This window comes from Cyprinodon tularosa, unplaced genomic scaffold, assembly GCF_016077235.1.
Source record: "Cyprinodon tularosa strain WSP-4 unplaced genomic scaffold, ASM1607723v1 ctg778, whole genome shotgun sequence".
Taxonomy (NCBI): domain Eukaryota; kingdom Metazoa; phylum Chordata; class Actinopteri; order Cyprinodontiformes; family Cyprinodontidae; genus Cyprinodon; species Cyprinodon tularosa.
In genome coordinates, this window is record NW_024039538.1 from 267,053 (window position 1) to 283,700 (window position 16,648).

The 16,648-nt window shown below is 36.9% G+C and overlaps 1 protein-coding gene across 3 annotated transcripts in view; it reads left to right on the forward strand.

Moving 5' to 3' along the window:
• The window catches only part of LOC119773682 (serine/threonine-protein phosphatase 2A 56 kDa regulatory subunit gamma isoform), a 36,337-nt gene extending 22,184 nt beyond the window's left edge, over window positions 1-14,153 (forward strand). The window contains exons 3-14 of one of the 3 annotated variants that reach the window (XM_038270789.1): window positions 2,201-2,311; window positions 2,491-2,583; window positions 2,670-2,800; window positions 2,909-2,968; window positions 4,744-4,852; window positions 5,005-5,058; window positions 5,174-5,344; window positions 6,200-6,327; window positions 7,806-7,907; window positions 8,004-8,076; window positions 10,762-10,878; window positions 13,659-14,153. In XM_038270789.1, the coding sequence (XP_038126717.1) occupies window positions 2,201-2,311; window positions 2,491-2,583; window positions 2,670-2,800; window positions 2,909-2,968; window positions 4,744-4,852; window positions 5,005-5,058; window positions 5,174-5,344; window positions 6,200-6,327; window positions 7,806-7,907; window positions 8,004-8,076; window positions 10,762-10,878; window positions 13,659-13,793 (1,284 nt within the window). In that variant the 3' untranslated portion in view covers window positions 13,794-14,153. Of the gene's footprint in view, window positions 1-2,200; window positions 2,312-2,490; window positions 2,584-2,669; window positions 2,801-2,908; window positions 2,969-4,743; window positions 4,853-5,004; window positions 5,059-5,173; window positions 5,345-6,199; window positions 6,328-7,805; window positions 7,908-8,003; window positions 8,077-8,445; window positions 8,664-10,761; window positions 10,879-13,658 lie in introns of those variants that run through there. The other 2 variants (XM_038270791.1, XM_038270790.1) reach the window with 2 other exon arrangements.
• Window positions 14,154-16,648: the final 2,495 nt, after the last annotated feature.

Here is a 16,648-nt window from a genome sequence, read left to right on the forward strand (position 1 = left end):
TTGTTTTCTTTTGTTGAGCCATTGAGACAAATTAAAGCTACAGTGTGTAATAATTACAGGGATATACAGTCAGAAATGTAATATATTATACATAACTATGTTATTTTATCATCATCTACGAGCTCAGCCTCTTAACCTTAATATTTGCGTTGCCTTAGAATTCGTTATTTATAATTACATAGAAGCGGGTCTCGCAGCCATGGAGGCAGACATCTTTGCGCTATGGCAGCGCAGAGCCAACAAACTAGTGATTGCGAGATCGCCCATTACGCTCGAAAGTAACTACGGCAAGTTGAGAGAGATGAACTTAGACGGTACTGAACACACAGACTAATGAAATACTATCTGTACAATTATCTATGTAAACAAACCTCATCAATTGAGAAGGTAGGTGATGCGGACGTCGTGGAAGACATTTTTTCCCGTAATGCTCGCCGTACTGTTGGGGGGGAGAAGCGGTGGGGGGGGGGGAGATGTTCATGTTGCTGCGGTCTGCAGTCTGGACGTTAGATGTTGCTGAAAATTACACACTGTAGCTTTAAGTATGGCAGGTCGCCCACGTCCTCAAGCAAAAGCACAGTGTTTGCTGTTTTAGCCCTAGCTTTAAGTTTGGCCAATTGGAGCAGTTGCTATCCTTTCAATTCTCTTGGAGCTGTTCAAGTTATTACATTTAGATGCCCAGTCCTTCAAGCGGAAGAAGAGGAGGGGAATACCCTCAAAGATGAAGCCGCAGGAAATAAAAATGAATAAATCAAATCAGCTGTTTTTCTTTGACTATTGGAATGACTATATGGCAGTGGTTCCCAAAGTGTGGGGCGTGCCCCCTAGGGGGGGCGCAATGCCATTGCAGGGGGGGCGTGGACGTGGTTTGTGGAAATTTTATTGTAATCCAAAGGGGGGCCCAGAAGAAAATCTTTGGGAACCACTGCTATATGGAATATCTCCATATAAAACCACTTTAATGGAGAGCAGAGTCCTTCTTTGTTTGTTATTCTTTGTACATTACGTTTAAACAGGCACTCATGCTAGAAATAAAATCACCTCAATTTAGATCTGACAGACTTATTGATTATTGTTTGCATAGCTTTATTCGTTGGTTTATTTTATTTGAGATGTTTCATGTGATGAAACCTGCTAACTCAATGACAGAGAACAAAATCTGATATTTCCTCTGTCCACACAAATAAAACGTCGCTACTTTCACATCTAGCTGCGTGGAAACAAAGTGCAAAAGATGACGGTGCTTTTTCCTTGAGCTCTGAAACTTAACCTAGCACTGCAGTCAGAATCAGGTAAATAGACACAATACAATCGCCCTGTATGGCATAAGAACCTGCAGCATCAGAAAGTGGATGTGTATAAATGTACTTTGATATAAAATAGATAAATAATAAAGTTCAATGTTAAAAGGTAACTCTAAAAAACAATTCATACAGTTATATTAGAGTTCATTGTTTTGATATTTATATAATAGTTCAAAGTAATTATGATAATTTATAGTAATGTTTACGCAAAGTTAAAGGTTCAAGCTATTTAAGTTTAATAAGACACACAGTTTCATCCTGACAGGACTCTGTTTACCAGCTTATTTATAACCTATGACCTTTTATTATCCTTCCTCTTAAAAGTCTGGTTGTTTCTGTGGGAAATGTGTTTAATTTGAAACATTTCACATAAAAAGGGGAAACTGATCAAAGGGAGAAATGGCTTCATCGAACTGTAGATCTTCAGGTTTCAGATTTTAGAGTTGAATTCGTTTTTTTCTTTCAAACGGAACCAGTCTGGTTATTAATGTAGTGCTGCAGTGATCTTCAGTCTATAATGGGTGCACCACAGCCTACCTTCTAGCTCCTCTTTAAAAACAAAACAAAAAATACAAGGCTCTTAGTGTTTTAGCAGCCCACTGCTGTTGTCCTGTGATCAGAGCAGCAGAAACGGCAGCTCACAGGGGAGTCAGTTGATGTGAAGAGAGACCAGAAAAACAAGCTTCTTAAATGATAGCGGGGGCAAAGCCTCCCAGGGTGATTGGAGGAGCTGGGTCAACGTTTCCCTAAAAATGAAAATGAAAATTCTGTTTTGTTTTTCCTTTTTATTTGTATCTCTTTACATCAGAAAAACTGGGTCTAAAGTCCCACTTCCAGCTGTACAGTGATCACCTGGCATTCATTTATGGCATTATTTTTTCCTTGTTTCCCTTCAGTTTGCTGTGAACATGTTCAGGACGTTGCCTCCATCTTCCAACCCAACCGGAGCGGAATTTGATCCCGAGGAGGACGAGCCCACGCTCGAAGCTGCATGGCCCCATCTGCAGGTCCATATTCTTTGTTTTTGTTTACCAGCTCAGAAGTTTGAGTTTAAAATAAAACAGTTTTTAATAACCCAAATCAGCTTCATTGTACCTCTGCCTTCTGTTTGTTAAAAACCTTATGCTCAACTACCTTTGTTTTCCAGCTTCTAATCCTTTGTTTCTATCCTGTTCTTTTTTTGCAGCTCGTCTATGAATTTTTTCTTAGGTTTTTAGAATCTCCAGACTTCCAACCTAACATAGCGAAGAAATACATCGACCAGAAATTTGTTATGCAGGTAAACCCCAACATTTTTCTGTCAGAAGTCACAGGATATGCTATAGATTGAATAAAATAAAATTTTAACCTTCCTTTGCTTTGCAGCTCTTAGAACTATTTGACAGCGAGGATCCCAGAGAGAGAGACTTCCTGAAAACCACCCTCCACCGGATCTATGGAAAATTTCTGGGCTTGCGGGCGTACATCAGAAAACAGATCAATAACATTTTCTATAGGTCAGTGTCGGTCTCCCGCAGCTCCACAGATGAACTCTCTTCTATAATGTTAACCTGAATCATTTGTTTGGGTCGACATGGCTAACATGAACTCATTATATTTTTCAGGTTTATCTATGAAACTGAGCACCATAATGGTATAGCTGAACTACTGGAAATACTTGGAAGGTAAGGTTGAGTGGTGGTAGATCTAGGTGAATGATGTAAACAAGTATCGCAGTAATTTAACACCAAAAATGAAATCTTTAGATTCGTTATAGGTCACAGTATTTTTTAGTCATAGGGTTTTCTTTTGAATTTTTGCTTTAAAACACAAAAAAATACAGTTGAAATAAGAGATGTTTCTCTTTCTGTTTTAAAGATGGTTGACAATGAAGGCAGAAAAGGGAAAATGTTTTACATTAGCTGCAAACTGATTGGTTTATAGTTTAACACAGACATTTACAGAGTTCATTCAAGCTTCACTTTCCTCGATATAAACGGTGAATCTAATGTTAGCTCATGTGAAGTTAAAAATTTTAAGTGAGAAAACAAGCTTTGACATTCGGGGGCCCCCATGGTATCGAATCTACTCGCATAAAACGTTCAAAAAATGGAGAGGCGTTTACTGCTTTTATGAGAATTTATAATGCATGTGCACTTTTGCAGCTGTGATAACAGAATAAATATGAAAAACAGAAGTGCTGCATGAAAGACTCCCATTTTTTGTGCAGTTTCGGGTCTTTGCTCTTCCCTGCAGGAGTTATTCTGACCAATGGGAGCAATCATTGTCTCGTGTGTGCTTTGTTATGAGTTATAGTCTACTTGCAAATAAGAACAAACAAGCAATTCAATTCAGTTTATTTATATAGCAACAATTACAATACGTCATCTCAAGGCACTTTACAGAGACAATTCAACCAGACCATACAGTCAAATTGATTAAAAGTTTTCTATCAAAGGAAACCAGTTGATTGCATGGACTCATTGACTCGAAGGCCATCCCTCACACTAAGCACGCTTGTAGCGACAGTTGAGAGAAAAGCACCCTTTTAACAGGAAGAAACCTCAAGCAGAACCAGACTCGGTGTGAGCGGCCATCTGCCAAGGCCGACTGAGGTTCAAGGAGACAGAAGCAGACATAGAAAAAGAAGCACAAATACAAAGGACATCTGTAAAACCAGCTCCAGAGGCGGCCCCATCCAGGAAACACACAGCCATGTCAGAGGATAAAAGGAGCACATACAGTTAGTTACAGTCAGAAAAACAGGACCACACTGAAAAACAGGACGAGCTCCAACATCTATTAACAAAGGTGTTGATGGCAGCAGCACAGCTCATATTTCAATCCAGGATGGAATCAAAGCCAAACAGGAACAGATCAGATGAAGCTACTATGAGGAAAAGCAGAGAGCATAAAGTTATAGACAGACCAAAGTACTTTCCTGGTGTGACTGCCCCTTTAATCTAAAAAGAGGACTTCCTTCTTCTCCTTAGTCAAAGTAACCTGGCTCTGTCTCTACTGTTTAGGAGTGGCTCACCTAAAAGATTTTCAGAGTTGTAACTCGTATCCTGAATGCGTTATTGTGTGATCTCTCAAAGCACTAATGGTAGCTGAATCCTTGCTTTGTGCACCAGAAACCAATGACCGTGTGCTGATCTCTTTAGTAGGAAAATCTCTCCTTGATTTTGGAAACCAAATAATTTTTCGATTGTAAAACCTTTTGTTTTGATCATTGAATATAATAATGGTGGTTTAATGTGTTTCCACTGCTGTAAACCTCAATCATTAAATTCAACACAAATATCTAAGTTGATCTCTTCTAATAAATATGTACAATGCCTGAATTACAATTCTGTTCTATACACATAGTGTTGCAATAGGTAATGTTTAATATAATTGTTCTTAACTTTTCTCAATATTGATCTTGTGTTTATTTCTTTCTGTCGTTGTTTTTTTACAGTATAATTAACGGATTTGCCTTACCCCTGAAAGAAGAGCACAAGATTTTCCTGTTGAAGGTTTTATTGCCTCTGCACAAAGTCAAATCACTCAGTGTCTACCATCCACAGGTTTGTTCTCAGCCTACAAACAAATAAATAAAAGCTAACTGTATTATTTTTAGGAAGCAAAGAGGTGTGGCATGCAAATCGTTTTTCTGTCTCAACTTGTTATAAAAAGGCAAACATTCAAACACTTTATTGGTTGTTTTGTCGCTTTGCAGCTGGCCTACTGTGTGGTGCAGTTTTTGGAAAAGGACAGCACACTAACTGAGCCGGTATGTTTATAGAATAAGTACTTTTAAATTGATTTTAGTAGTAAACTCTTTTGGTTCAGTGGGGTTTTCTCTGTTCCTTCACTTACTGGCTACCATCCATCTTTCCTCCCCACAGGTAGTAATGGCTCTACTAAAGTACTGGCCAAAGACTCACAGCCCAAAGGAGGTGATGTTTCTCAATGAGCTAGAGGAGATCCTGGATGTCATCGAACCCTCAGAGTTTGTTAAGGTTCAGGAGCCTCTTTTTCGACAGCTGGCAAAGTGCGTCTCCAGCCCACACTTCCAGGTACTGACAAGATTATCAGTCACTTTATAGGCTTAGAGTTATGAGCATTTTATAATGATTATAGATGAAAAACTATAGTGTTGTTAATCTTGGAAAAAAAAAAAATCTTTAACAGCTTTACTTTTGTCTTTGTTATTAAAGTCAGTATATTTTAGAAGAGGATTAACTTCCATTTTTGTGTGAAATGTAGTGATACAAATGCATCATTACATTAACTGGTTGGTTAAGTAGTCATAATTATGAACTAGACTTTCACAGCAGGACGTGTGTTCAAAGTTTGACACACTATCATGCAATCTGTTCTCAAAAATGACTTAAGAGTTTTACTTTAAATTACAATCGCAAAAAATATAATTATCCTGATTAAACTTGATGTTGATGTTCTTAAAATGTGCTAATGAAGTATACTGCTATTGATGGTCTTTAAATTTTTGTAGCCATTTGTCACAAATATATCAAAGGTACTTTTATATGCAGATTATTATATATATTATTATTATTATTTATTTTTTCAAGTTTAAGTTTTTCACTAGGAGAAATATTTACAATTTCAAGCTTTTTATTTCTTATTAATACCCATTTTAGTGACAAAGAAAAATAAGCAAAAAAATAAATAATTTATCTTGGTCTTTCTATCATTTCCCTAAATCCATCTTATTTCTTTTGTTGGTAGGGATTCGGTGTGATAGGAAAGCCTTTTTTTCCTTCCCAGTAACTGTGTCTTAGTGTCTCTGATTAAAATGAGTGATTGCATTCAAACATAAAAGTCACCGCATAGGGTGAGGTTCATCTAATTGAGCCAACACATTCCCAGCATACGTCTAACAGAGATGGGATTTTTTGATTTTCCCCCAGGTGGCAGAACGGGCCTTGTACTACTGGAACAACGAGTACATCATGAGTCTGATCAGTGACAACGCAGCAAAGATCCTGCCCATTATGTTTCCTGCTCTATACCGCAACTCAAAGACGCACTGGAACAAGTAAGCTGTGCAGGATTGCCACCTGCTGTTGTTTTTGTGAATGTTTCTGTTTAGCTTGGACTGCTTCTCACATGCTGTCTGACTCAGCTTAGGGCTTTCAGGGGTTTCTGCATCATTTTAGAATCACCAATTGGTTTAATGCAAATGTTTCTTAGGAATCAAATCTCTTCTGCAGTCTCAACGTATAGTTACCTTCATTTGCTGTTATATTGTTTCCTTGGCGATTTAAAGTAGCCAAAACAGTCTTGTAGGAAAGTGCTGCCTTGTTGTTGACAAGAAATAAAAATTGGTGTATTTTAATATGGAAAACTGACCAAGCTAAAAGAGGTTTAACCTGTTAGCTACTGAGCACTGCTAGCCACAGACCTACCCAGCTCTCCACCCTTTATATCATGGTCTGCACTTACTTTGTTCACCATAAACAGATTTTTTTCAGTTTTGTTATCAATCAGATAAAACTTCATTGGTCATTTGAAACACCGATGCCACCGACTTGTCACACGGAAGCGACATTATGTTATTCTTCACTCGGTAACCACAATATTAAGTCATCGGGACGACTTTCAGCCAACCATATAGCCTAAAGTCACTAGCATGCAGAGGGCTTGATTGGATCTGGCACCTACACCGGCACAAAATCTAATCTCCTAAATTTATCTTTCAAAAGATGTTTGTTAAAGCTGGGCGTACACTGTGTGATTTCTTTTTTTTCGTTGTTTTTTTTCAATCGTTGCACGCAGCTGCTGCTCACACTGTACGACTAACCTCGGGGTGTAGTCGTACAGTGTGAGCTCACAGCTCAGGATTTATATTCGGCCCAATGCTCTGATGCGATCCTCCTGCACACTGTACGACTAAAAACCATGTCGGACTCAGCTCCACTATGAGTTGGAGCTTCTCTGACTCATCCATCTGGAGGGGGAATATAAAGCTAACTAGAGTGAAACGTGCTGCCTTGACAATTTTTGCAATTTTTTGTTAAAAGCCCTAAGAAGAAAAGGTGACAATGTATTTGGAAAAAAGAAATGGCTGAGTAAGCGTCACTACTACGGTCTGTCAATTTTACAAACAGAACTACATCCCTGCCATGCTGCCCTGTTTACATCTAAGAGGAAGAATAAAAAGAAGAATCCTTCTTTGCGCATGCGCCCTGAGCAATTTGCCCACGACCTCACGATCCTTGATCGGGAGGGGGTCGTGAGAGGCTGCTCGCTCCTTGTTACCCCCTGTACACTAAACCACTCATGATCAGGCTCAAAGTCTAGAAATCTAATTTTCTTTAATTGTATGTTTTTCTTTCATTGTGACACACTGACATTAACCTGATAAAATATCTTATCTAAAAAACAAAATCTTTTTTATAGTATTTAGAAAGCTTTTAATATTTTGTATTTTTCCTCAATTATGTTTTTTAATTCTTCCCAATTGGCCGTTGTTGCTCCCAGGAAGAACATCATGTATTTGTTTTATGTTCACAGGACCATCCATGGCCTCATCTACAACGCTCTGAAGCTTTTTATGGAGATGAATCAGAAGCTGTTTGATGATTGCACACAGCAGTTCAGGGCAGAGAAAAACAAGTAAGTCATTTCTTCTCCTTTTTAAGATGGCTCAAATCAGGACAAACCAGTGTGCTGGAGCTTAAAAGTGAGATAAATGTATTTTTGCACCAACAGAGAAAAGGCAAAGTCAAAAGAACGAGAAGAGGCATGGATCAAGATTGAGAACCTTGCCAAGTCAAATCCACAGGTGAGCTCTAAATGTGATGTTAATGCATATCTTTTTATCTCTATCTCTGCTGGTGTCACTCATTTATAAAACAGTGTTTAGAGTGAAGATACCAGAATGCAGAAAGGGATGTGTTTTCATTAAACTCACTTGATTTTAATCGTTACAGACAGAAATATGGGGATATTTTGTAAATCCTTAATTTATACTCCATTGGGGGTTCATATAAGTGTTGTTTAAAAGTTGGTTGATGATCAAGAGAGCCTACACATCTTCAGATATTACTGTTAAGATCTTGACTTGTTTTTTTTGTTGTTTTTTTTATTAACATAGGGGGCTAAAGTAAATATTATCTCTTTGATACCTGTCTGTTATTTGTGCTCCATGCAGAAACTGGAGACGCACCGATTTGAAGAATTTGGAGTCAGTTTTGAATCATTTTGTAAAGCTCAGACACCCAAAAACCGAGTTTAGCCTAATCTGATTATCCTTCAAGAAACGTGATTTTATGCTATTTAATTTTTTTGTACTTTGTTGGTAACTCAACTATTAGACTGGCAAAATTAGCATTGCTAGCTATAGTCCTTGTTTTTACAGGAAATGAATAATTTTTTTTTTTTTTTTTGCTTTGAGATTGTGTAAACACTTCCAGCAATCCATCATCTAGATGAGGATAAATCTGAGACTCTCTGTTTTTAAGCACCTCTCTGAAAATGGCTAACACAGGTAGCAACATTTGAGTTCCCTGACTGAGAAAATATCAGATTTTCAGCTTCTGACTCTCTTTGTATGCCGAGCTTAGTAACATTAAGTACTAAAACTTAAATAAAACTTTGAGGCTTAGAATAAATTGTTGTGGAAGATCAAATTTCTGCCTAAGAAAACTGACTCAGAAAAAATGCTAAACTATGACCTCAATTTAACTGTTTTTGTTTTTTTCTTGCAAATTGATTTAAGGTTTTCAGTGTAATTTATTTTCACCATATTTGACCACAATGAGTGGCGTGTAAATCCTTTTGTATGATGTTGCTCAGAAGTGGCTTTTGTTGGCCTTCCATCTTCTTTCCTGATGGTCGAAATCCTAAAGCTCTGTTAGACTTTTGGAAACTTTTGATGACCCGTTTCATTAAATGAATAAATGTCACCTGTTTTCCTCCTTTTTTGTCCAAATTTATTCAAACGGTGTACTCTGTTTTAAATCTTGGGCGTGAATGTTAGCCAAATGACTGCTAAGTTATGGTTAGCTTAATATTCCCCTGAATGAGAGCGACTTCATTCACATTGAGCTTAAAAACTTTTTTCAGCTCATTTCTGTGGGCAACTCTGACAGAGGGATCTTCCTGTGGGTCATTTGGATGATTATGAGCATCATGTTGTTTCTCGTTTTCATTCTTATGGTCTTTAGGCTACCTAAGGCTATAGCTAAAAGAAGCTTAGCATCACAAGAAAACGGAATAAACATCTCTAGTGTGGATATGTTCAGGGAACATTGAGTTTGGACATACTTTACAAATCTTTCCAGTTACCTGGATCCTTGCTAGCTGTTTATATCTGGTTAATTTTATTCTTTTTCTACTTGAGTTAACTCCTTCTTAGCCTAATAGTAGTGACTAGCAGAGAATTTTACTTCTGAAATTTGTTATTCATCCCAAAAATAGTGGGATTTTTAGATGTATGCATTTTAACCTTTGCATATACATAAATGTTAGACCTATCTTCTAAATTTAAGGCTGTGGTTTTGTGGTAAGAAAATAATTGAAATATATTTATTGTAGTTATACATTTTGCTGTCTCCATAATAGTTTCCAGTTCTCTTTGGTCTTGCCGCACAATTTAGGGTTTCACAACTTTTAAGATTAATCTTAAGATCTATAACAGGTGTAATACCAGTCATACCCTGCATGTGCATCAACTGAGGTAATAATAATCAATCTTCATCTAAGCATGCCCCTAACATTCATCTATTTTTTTTTCTTTTATTTTCTTATCGATCTTGAAATGCATGACAGTGTGTCCTTGTTGCGATGCATTTATGGAAAAAGATTTAGTTTTCAGTTTTATAGCAAACATCTTTCTCACTATACGACCTACCAGTCGAGGTAAAATCCAATCTCTAACTGATTGGTGAACGTCTAAGTATAAAAATGATAATTGACATGTTACTTTTAAACAGCGTTACCATAGAGATTGCATTGTTGATTTCATTTACAAGCTGTGAGATTATGTTCCAAGACCAACAATATTTCCAGCTTTATGTTGCTTTTATTTTATTTTATGGAAGCAGTTGCCTTCTTTATCTATCTGGCCTGCATCTCACAGCAACAGGTTGGGTAGGGGCAAAACTGCATTCCTGGGAGGAACTATAGTGACACCAGGACTTTCTTTTGGCATTTCCTTAAGAGGACTTTAAGACATAGAACCTGTTTGACAGAAACTCTTAGCCTTTGTAAAACAATAATTGTTTAAAGCTATACAGGGATGCTGATTACCAGCCGCAGTCTGATGACGGCAAGCTGCAGGGATGTCTCTGAAGTAAACTGGTAGCTCTATAAATTAACAGTTAAAACGTTTCCTTACCTCAGCCGTAGCAAACTTCAGGCTTTAAACCTTTTTTAATACTTCTTCTTGCATGCCACTGAATCTCTTTTCTCCCCCCCCCCCCCCCTTTTTTTTTTTCCTTTGTCCTCCCCTCTTTTTGCTTTGTAGTTCTGTTTGTATCTCGATTCCTATGACCTCAGTAGTCCTGTAGCAATGGAGACGGATGTCCCTTTGATAGAAGATGTGCAGAGGTTAAAAAAGACAGTTGAGGAGGGCGCAACTCAGGTAAACCTGACTTTCTCTCTGTCTCTACCTTTACTGTAATCAGTCTATGATGAATAGGTTTATCCTCACCAACCTGCTTGCACTGTTACTATTTTAGTTAAAACCTTTTTCATTCACGCAAAAACTCAGACATGTCTACCAAACGACTAAATCCTACAGTAAAGACACTTAAATTGTTTTAATACTGTTGTTACAGGAACGCAGAGGTGTTTGTGTGTAATATAAGATACATAAATATAGGTGATCATAAATTTATGAGCCAAATACTTACATATACTGTATCATAATGTCTTAAAGTACAATCACTTTTTTTGTTTATCCTGTTAGTATATACACTGTTTCCACATCACAATGCCTGACAAGGTTTAATTTGTTTTCACATAGTTTTTTTAGTTTGTTGGTGTGTTTTTCTTTTTTTTTTCTTTTTTTTTTTTTATTCAAAGAAGAAAATTATATACATTGACCTTTTTCTTTCTATAACTTCATGTCCAAGGACTGAAATCAGATTTAAAAAAAAGAAAGAACATTAAAAAAGGGGTAGGATAAGTTTTTTGGTTTGTATTTTTATTGCCAACATGCATTCTGTAAATCAAGTTAGACATGAAGATATAACAGATATAATATTTAGCAAAATATATAAAAAAGGTGACTCATTTTATTGTATTTTTTATACAAGGAAATGTTAAAAGCATTGCAGTAACCCATGTCTGACTCAGTTAAAACTGTTTTCCAGCGGGTTCCTGTTCTACATAAGATTCATTCACACAAAAATAATTAACATAAAAAACAGCTTCTATATAACAAACTCTTAAAATTATACATATCGCAAGAAATTTTAACTAAACAAATTAACAATTATGCAAAGAACCATTTCTACACAACTGGCAGTTTTCCTTTATTCTGTCTTTACTGTAAAACCTTCATTAAGAAAAGAATTTGGTAAAGAACAGGCACACCAAAAAAAGATTCAAAATTTCTGTCCTACCAGCCAATAAGAAGAAATTATACATATATTTGTTTTCATACCCATTCACAGTGGCTGGTCTTGACTCGATGGAATGATCATTTTCATGATTTCTTCCACAGTCATTTTGATTGACTAATATTTGCTGCTCCCAACGTTTAGGGTTTTGTTGTATTAATCACAATTTATATGTGCAACTAATGTTTATCTATATGGCCATTAAAATGTAAACAGAAAAAAAAACTGATGGTTAAAAAAAGGCAAAAATACAATGCTATCACAATATCATTGCCCAACTAGTGGATTTTTTAAAGGCTTATTAGTGTTTCTGTAGTGAACGTGGGAAATGATCCTAAGGTCCTGATCCTGGCTGGAAAGATCAAGCCACTCTGTCAGTGCTGAGGCTTTGGAAGTGTAAGAAACCTTTCACCCAACCTCCGGGGGTCTGAGAGAAATGGCAAGGTCAGAGTCTGAGATATCAGACTCTAACTTGTCCTTTTTTTTCGTCAGTGATTTCTGCTGAGATAATAGAAGAAATAATCTCTTCTAAAAGTAACTCCTATGTTGTTTCGGGAAGTCAAAGTTGAAGATATTTTTTCTTTTGTGTTCGGTTCCAGCTGAAATCTGCTCTGCTGTATCTTTGACAATCAGAATGCCAAAACGGTTTTAAAGGCTGAAGCAGTAATTTAGGTGTAAAGAATTCAAAACAATAGTCATCATCTACATTATGAATGTTATCAGGATCAAGAATCGATGTTCTCTGTTGGTGTTTAATGATAATCTTGATGATTTATGAACCTGGATCCCTTAATGTTTAAGCTGGGTATCATCAGCATATAGATACCAATTTTACAACACTACACCGTGTTCCTTGAGGAACACCAAGTATGACTGCTCTAACAGGACATAGTTAACATGGACATCAAAATGTTTTCAAAACACAATCACTAATCTTATTTAATTATCACTGCGATCAGTTATATAAAAATTATAGTATGGGTTTATAATTAAGAGTCTAATTTATAAAAATAAAAGTTTTCATTTAACAATTGCTTAATTTTTTGGGCAGTTAGGTACAATAGATTGGAATTATGGCAACCTTTCAAGTCCAAAGCTATTTTCCTCTGAGCCCAGTTAAATGACTTTTAAACAAAATGTCATTAATTTGTTCCAGGTCTACTATACTAGGTATACTATATTAGAATAATAATATTTGAACTGTATTGATCTCATATTGGATAAATTTACCTCTGCATTTAACCCATCCCGTTGGGGAGCAGTGGGCTGTCATTGTGTGGAACTCAAGGAGCAATCAGAGGTCAAGGGTCTTGCTCAGGAACCCAGAGTTGAGGCTGTGGGGATCAAACTGGATACTTGAAACCTTCTCAGGGTGCAAGCCCATTGCTCTAACCCACTAGGCCAACACTCCCCAAATCATGATGCATTCCTTTATCATTTATGGCCACTATTAAGAGAGCCATTGTAGAGGCTCCAAAGAGCCACCTGTCGCTCCAGAGCTACAGGTTGCAGATCGGAGACTTTGACTGATCACACAGTCGGAATAAATTAGCACAACAATGACGGATATCCCTAGAGTCCCTTGGATCAATATTGGAGGAGAAAAAAACAGTAAAGAGGAGAAAAAAAAAAAACACTTCTCGGAATAAAACCTTGAGGAAGTCCACAAAACAAAACTGTGCAGCTTGATTTTCAGGCTTTCAAGGTTAATTTAAAGAGAAGCACTTAAAGCATGGGGTTTTCCATGCAATACAGCAGGGACTCGGGATAACTGAATTTCCTTTTACTTTTTTCACAGTTGCAGGGTGAACAGCGCAAAGAGCGGCCCATGGTGAGACGCAAATCTGAGTTGCCTCAGGATATCTACACCACAAAAGCCTTGGAGTCTCACCGCAGAGCTGAAGAAATGTTGACCACCCACGATGGGCTCTAGATCCCTTGTACCCCATAGAGCCATGGACATCATGCTAGCCCTGGTGCCAGAATAACATTGGCAAACCATCCTTCTTTTCACCCTGAACCCCTATTTTGGCTTCATTCCTGCTGCCTGTGTGCAGAACCTCTTCAACCACCTCTCTGTTTTCCACTTTCTCAGGTTATTTTCTTTATAAGAGGATGAGTGGGGGTATGTTTGTGTCTTTTACCCTGTGACATGCTTTGTCTTTGTCTATCAGCGTTTTCCTCATCCTTTCATCACCACTTCTTCTCCTTGCATCATCTCTGGTGCATTCACTGTAAAGGTGAAGCCTGGGAGTCCAGACAGCACAACGCAGGTTTATTTCATCTGTTTCTATTAGCAAGTCCGATATCGCTTCATTCACTGTCCGAGGATTGTGTCTTCTTGTTTAGAGGGAACAGAAATAAAAATTCTGCTGTTTGGATAAAAAAAAAAAAAAGAATGTTTCTTTATTTCTGTTTGAACAAACATCTTTTAGGTGCCAATACTGCTGCGTTCTTAATGCTTAGATTTAAGTTTTTATCTGTGACTCTTCATAGAGCTGCTTGCCTTCGTTTGTTGCCACTATTTGACTTTGTTTCTTCAGCACACTTAAGACCAAACTTGGGCCTGTTCTTAGCCTTGTGTTGTTTAAGGTAAAATAAAATAAAAAAAATGGCAAGGAAAGAGAAAAACCAATGTCCCGTGGACATTTCTGATCTTTTCTTCTTATTGTTTTCGTGCCATACGCCGCTCCTTTTTTATGCTTGCTTTCCAATATCTCTCAAAGATGTTTGGTAACCAGATAAGTTCAAACAATGGTACATTATTTACTGGTGATAGAAACTGCTTCATTTACTGCCTATGCTGCTGGGCCTGGATGCAGGATATAATGGCAGCCCACCGAAGGCAAAATGGAAGGCTCAGTGGTGAGGCGTAGACTTTCTGTGCAAACAGTACAATTTAGTGAAGATTTTTTTTTTTATGACTTTGAGGAAAACGCCTCTTTTGTTACGTCAAAAAGCTCTGCTGCACATTATCTTTAGCCACTGGGGCTAAATTAAGGATTTAATTAATCTGTTGTATGCTTTAAGGTAGGGATATTTATTAAAAAGTAGTTTCTAACTAGATAGTTCTACCATTTTCTATTTTATTTTTTATTTGTTACAAGCGATGAAAATGGTTCCTTGAAATGTAGATGTTTATCTTTAATTTCTACATTTTCTTGAGTTAAATAAGTGTAGCCCCTCTTGGAGTCGAAGATTTAAAGACGCAAGAACCTTTCCAGTAAGTACCATTGTTTAAACTAAGAACATCTGCTGGATTTATTTCTTTTCTCTTCATTTATATGTGTTGTATTTCATTGTATTGTCTGTCTTTTTTTCCATCCCTGGCCATTTAAAAAAAAAAAAAAACCCAGTGCTGAAATGGACTGGTGTGAAAATGACCTCAAAAATGCCAGATGTGAAAAAGAAACTGACATTGTGACTTAGTTGAACTGTATTAATACTGTATTTGCTTGAATGCAAAAAGCTGTAAATTTAGACTTACCATGTCAAACATGTACCTTTTAACCTGGAGGAATGCCATTCAATTCTCAGTCATTTGGGTTTATGAAACAGTCCTGCCTGCTGGGAGAAATGTATTTAATTTTATGAGCCCAAATTGTTGGAAGTTTTTCTTTTAGTGCTGAAAACAAGTCATTTATAAGAAGAAGAGATGATTTAGAAATTATTTGGCTTGTTCTCTTTCCAGAGGATCTTTTAATTTTAACACATAATTTCCAAAACTTGTTAACTTAAGTGTCCTTTTGTATGTGACCTGTACTATATGATTCATTTATTGTATATATGATTTACCTTGTTTCATTTAGTGTTATATATCTAGATTATTTTGTACAAATTGTCCCTCTGTACAGAATAAAAACATCAATAGCAAGTGAAAGGAATCATTCTGCCACTTTTTGTCCATGTTTTAGTTGTATTTGTACATAAAAAGTATTTGTTGTTTTTACTGAATTTTTTTTCTTCTTTTTAAGTGTTTGACAGTAATGCACACAATGTTCCTTAACGTCTGTCAATAGAAATGTAAACATCTGTAGAATAAAGAGATATTTGGGGGTAAATATTTCTATTTGTGCATGCAGTGTTGCTCATGGTCCTAAGTGGGATATGAAAATCCTCACTGCAGCTTTAAAGATCTAATGTTTTATGTTTGTATTCAGGAATAACCAGGCTCAAATTTCACTGAGCAATTTTGATCAGACTTTGAAATTCAAGATTTTCCTGTATTTTTTTACTCAAATTTAGAGGTCCATCGTCCTTTAAATCGACTTTCAGGACATGGAGCTCAGAGAACACAATTGTTTTGCATGTCTTGGTTACAGGAAGAGGGTCTGAACAAGGCCTGTGTTCTTCCTACATAGTTGAAAGTTCCCCGTGTGCAAGCTTGGGTTCTCTCCAGGTACTTCAGCTTCCTCCCACAGACAAAAAAACAAAACATGGTTTGTTAATTAGTGTCTTGGATATGAGTTGGATCATTTGGAGTGACGTCATCACAAAGGTTAATGCGTTCAATTTCTTAGTTTGCGGACCATCCTATTCTCTATGGCTGCTGCGACAACTCTAGCATGACAAAATCTGTTCTGCAGCATATTCTGCACTTATACGCTGCAATGAAACTTACCATTTTTTAAACAAGTAGTAACTGAACCAGTGACTTAAGCCCTGAGGGTCTAAGGAGCAAATTACGGTTGAAATGACATATTAAAGCAATTGCAGCTCCCAAACTATACATTGGAAATACAATTGTAAGTGTATAACAGAAAAGCATTGAGGGATATTTTTCTGGAG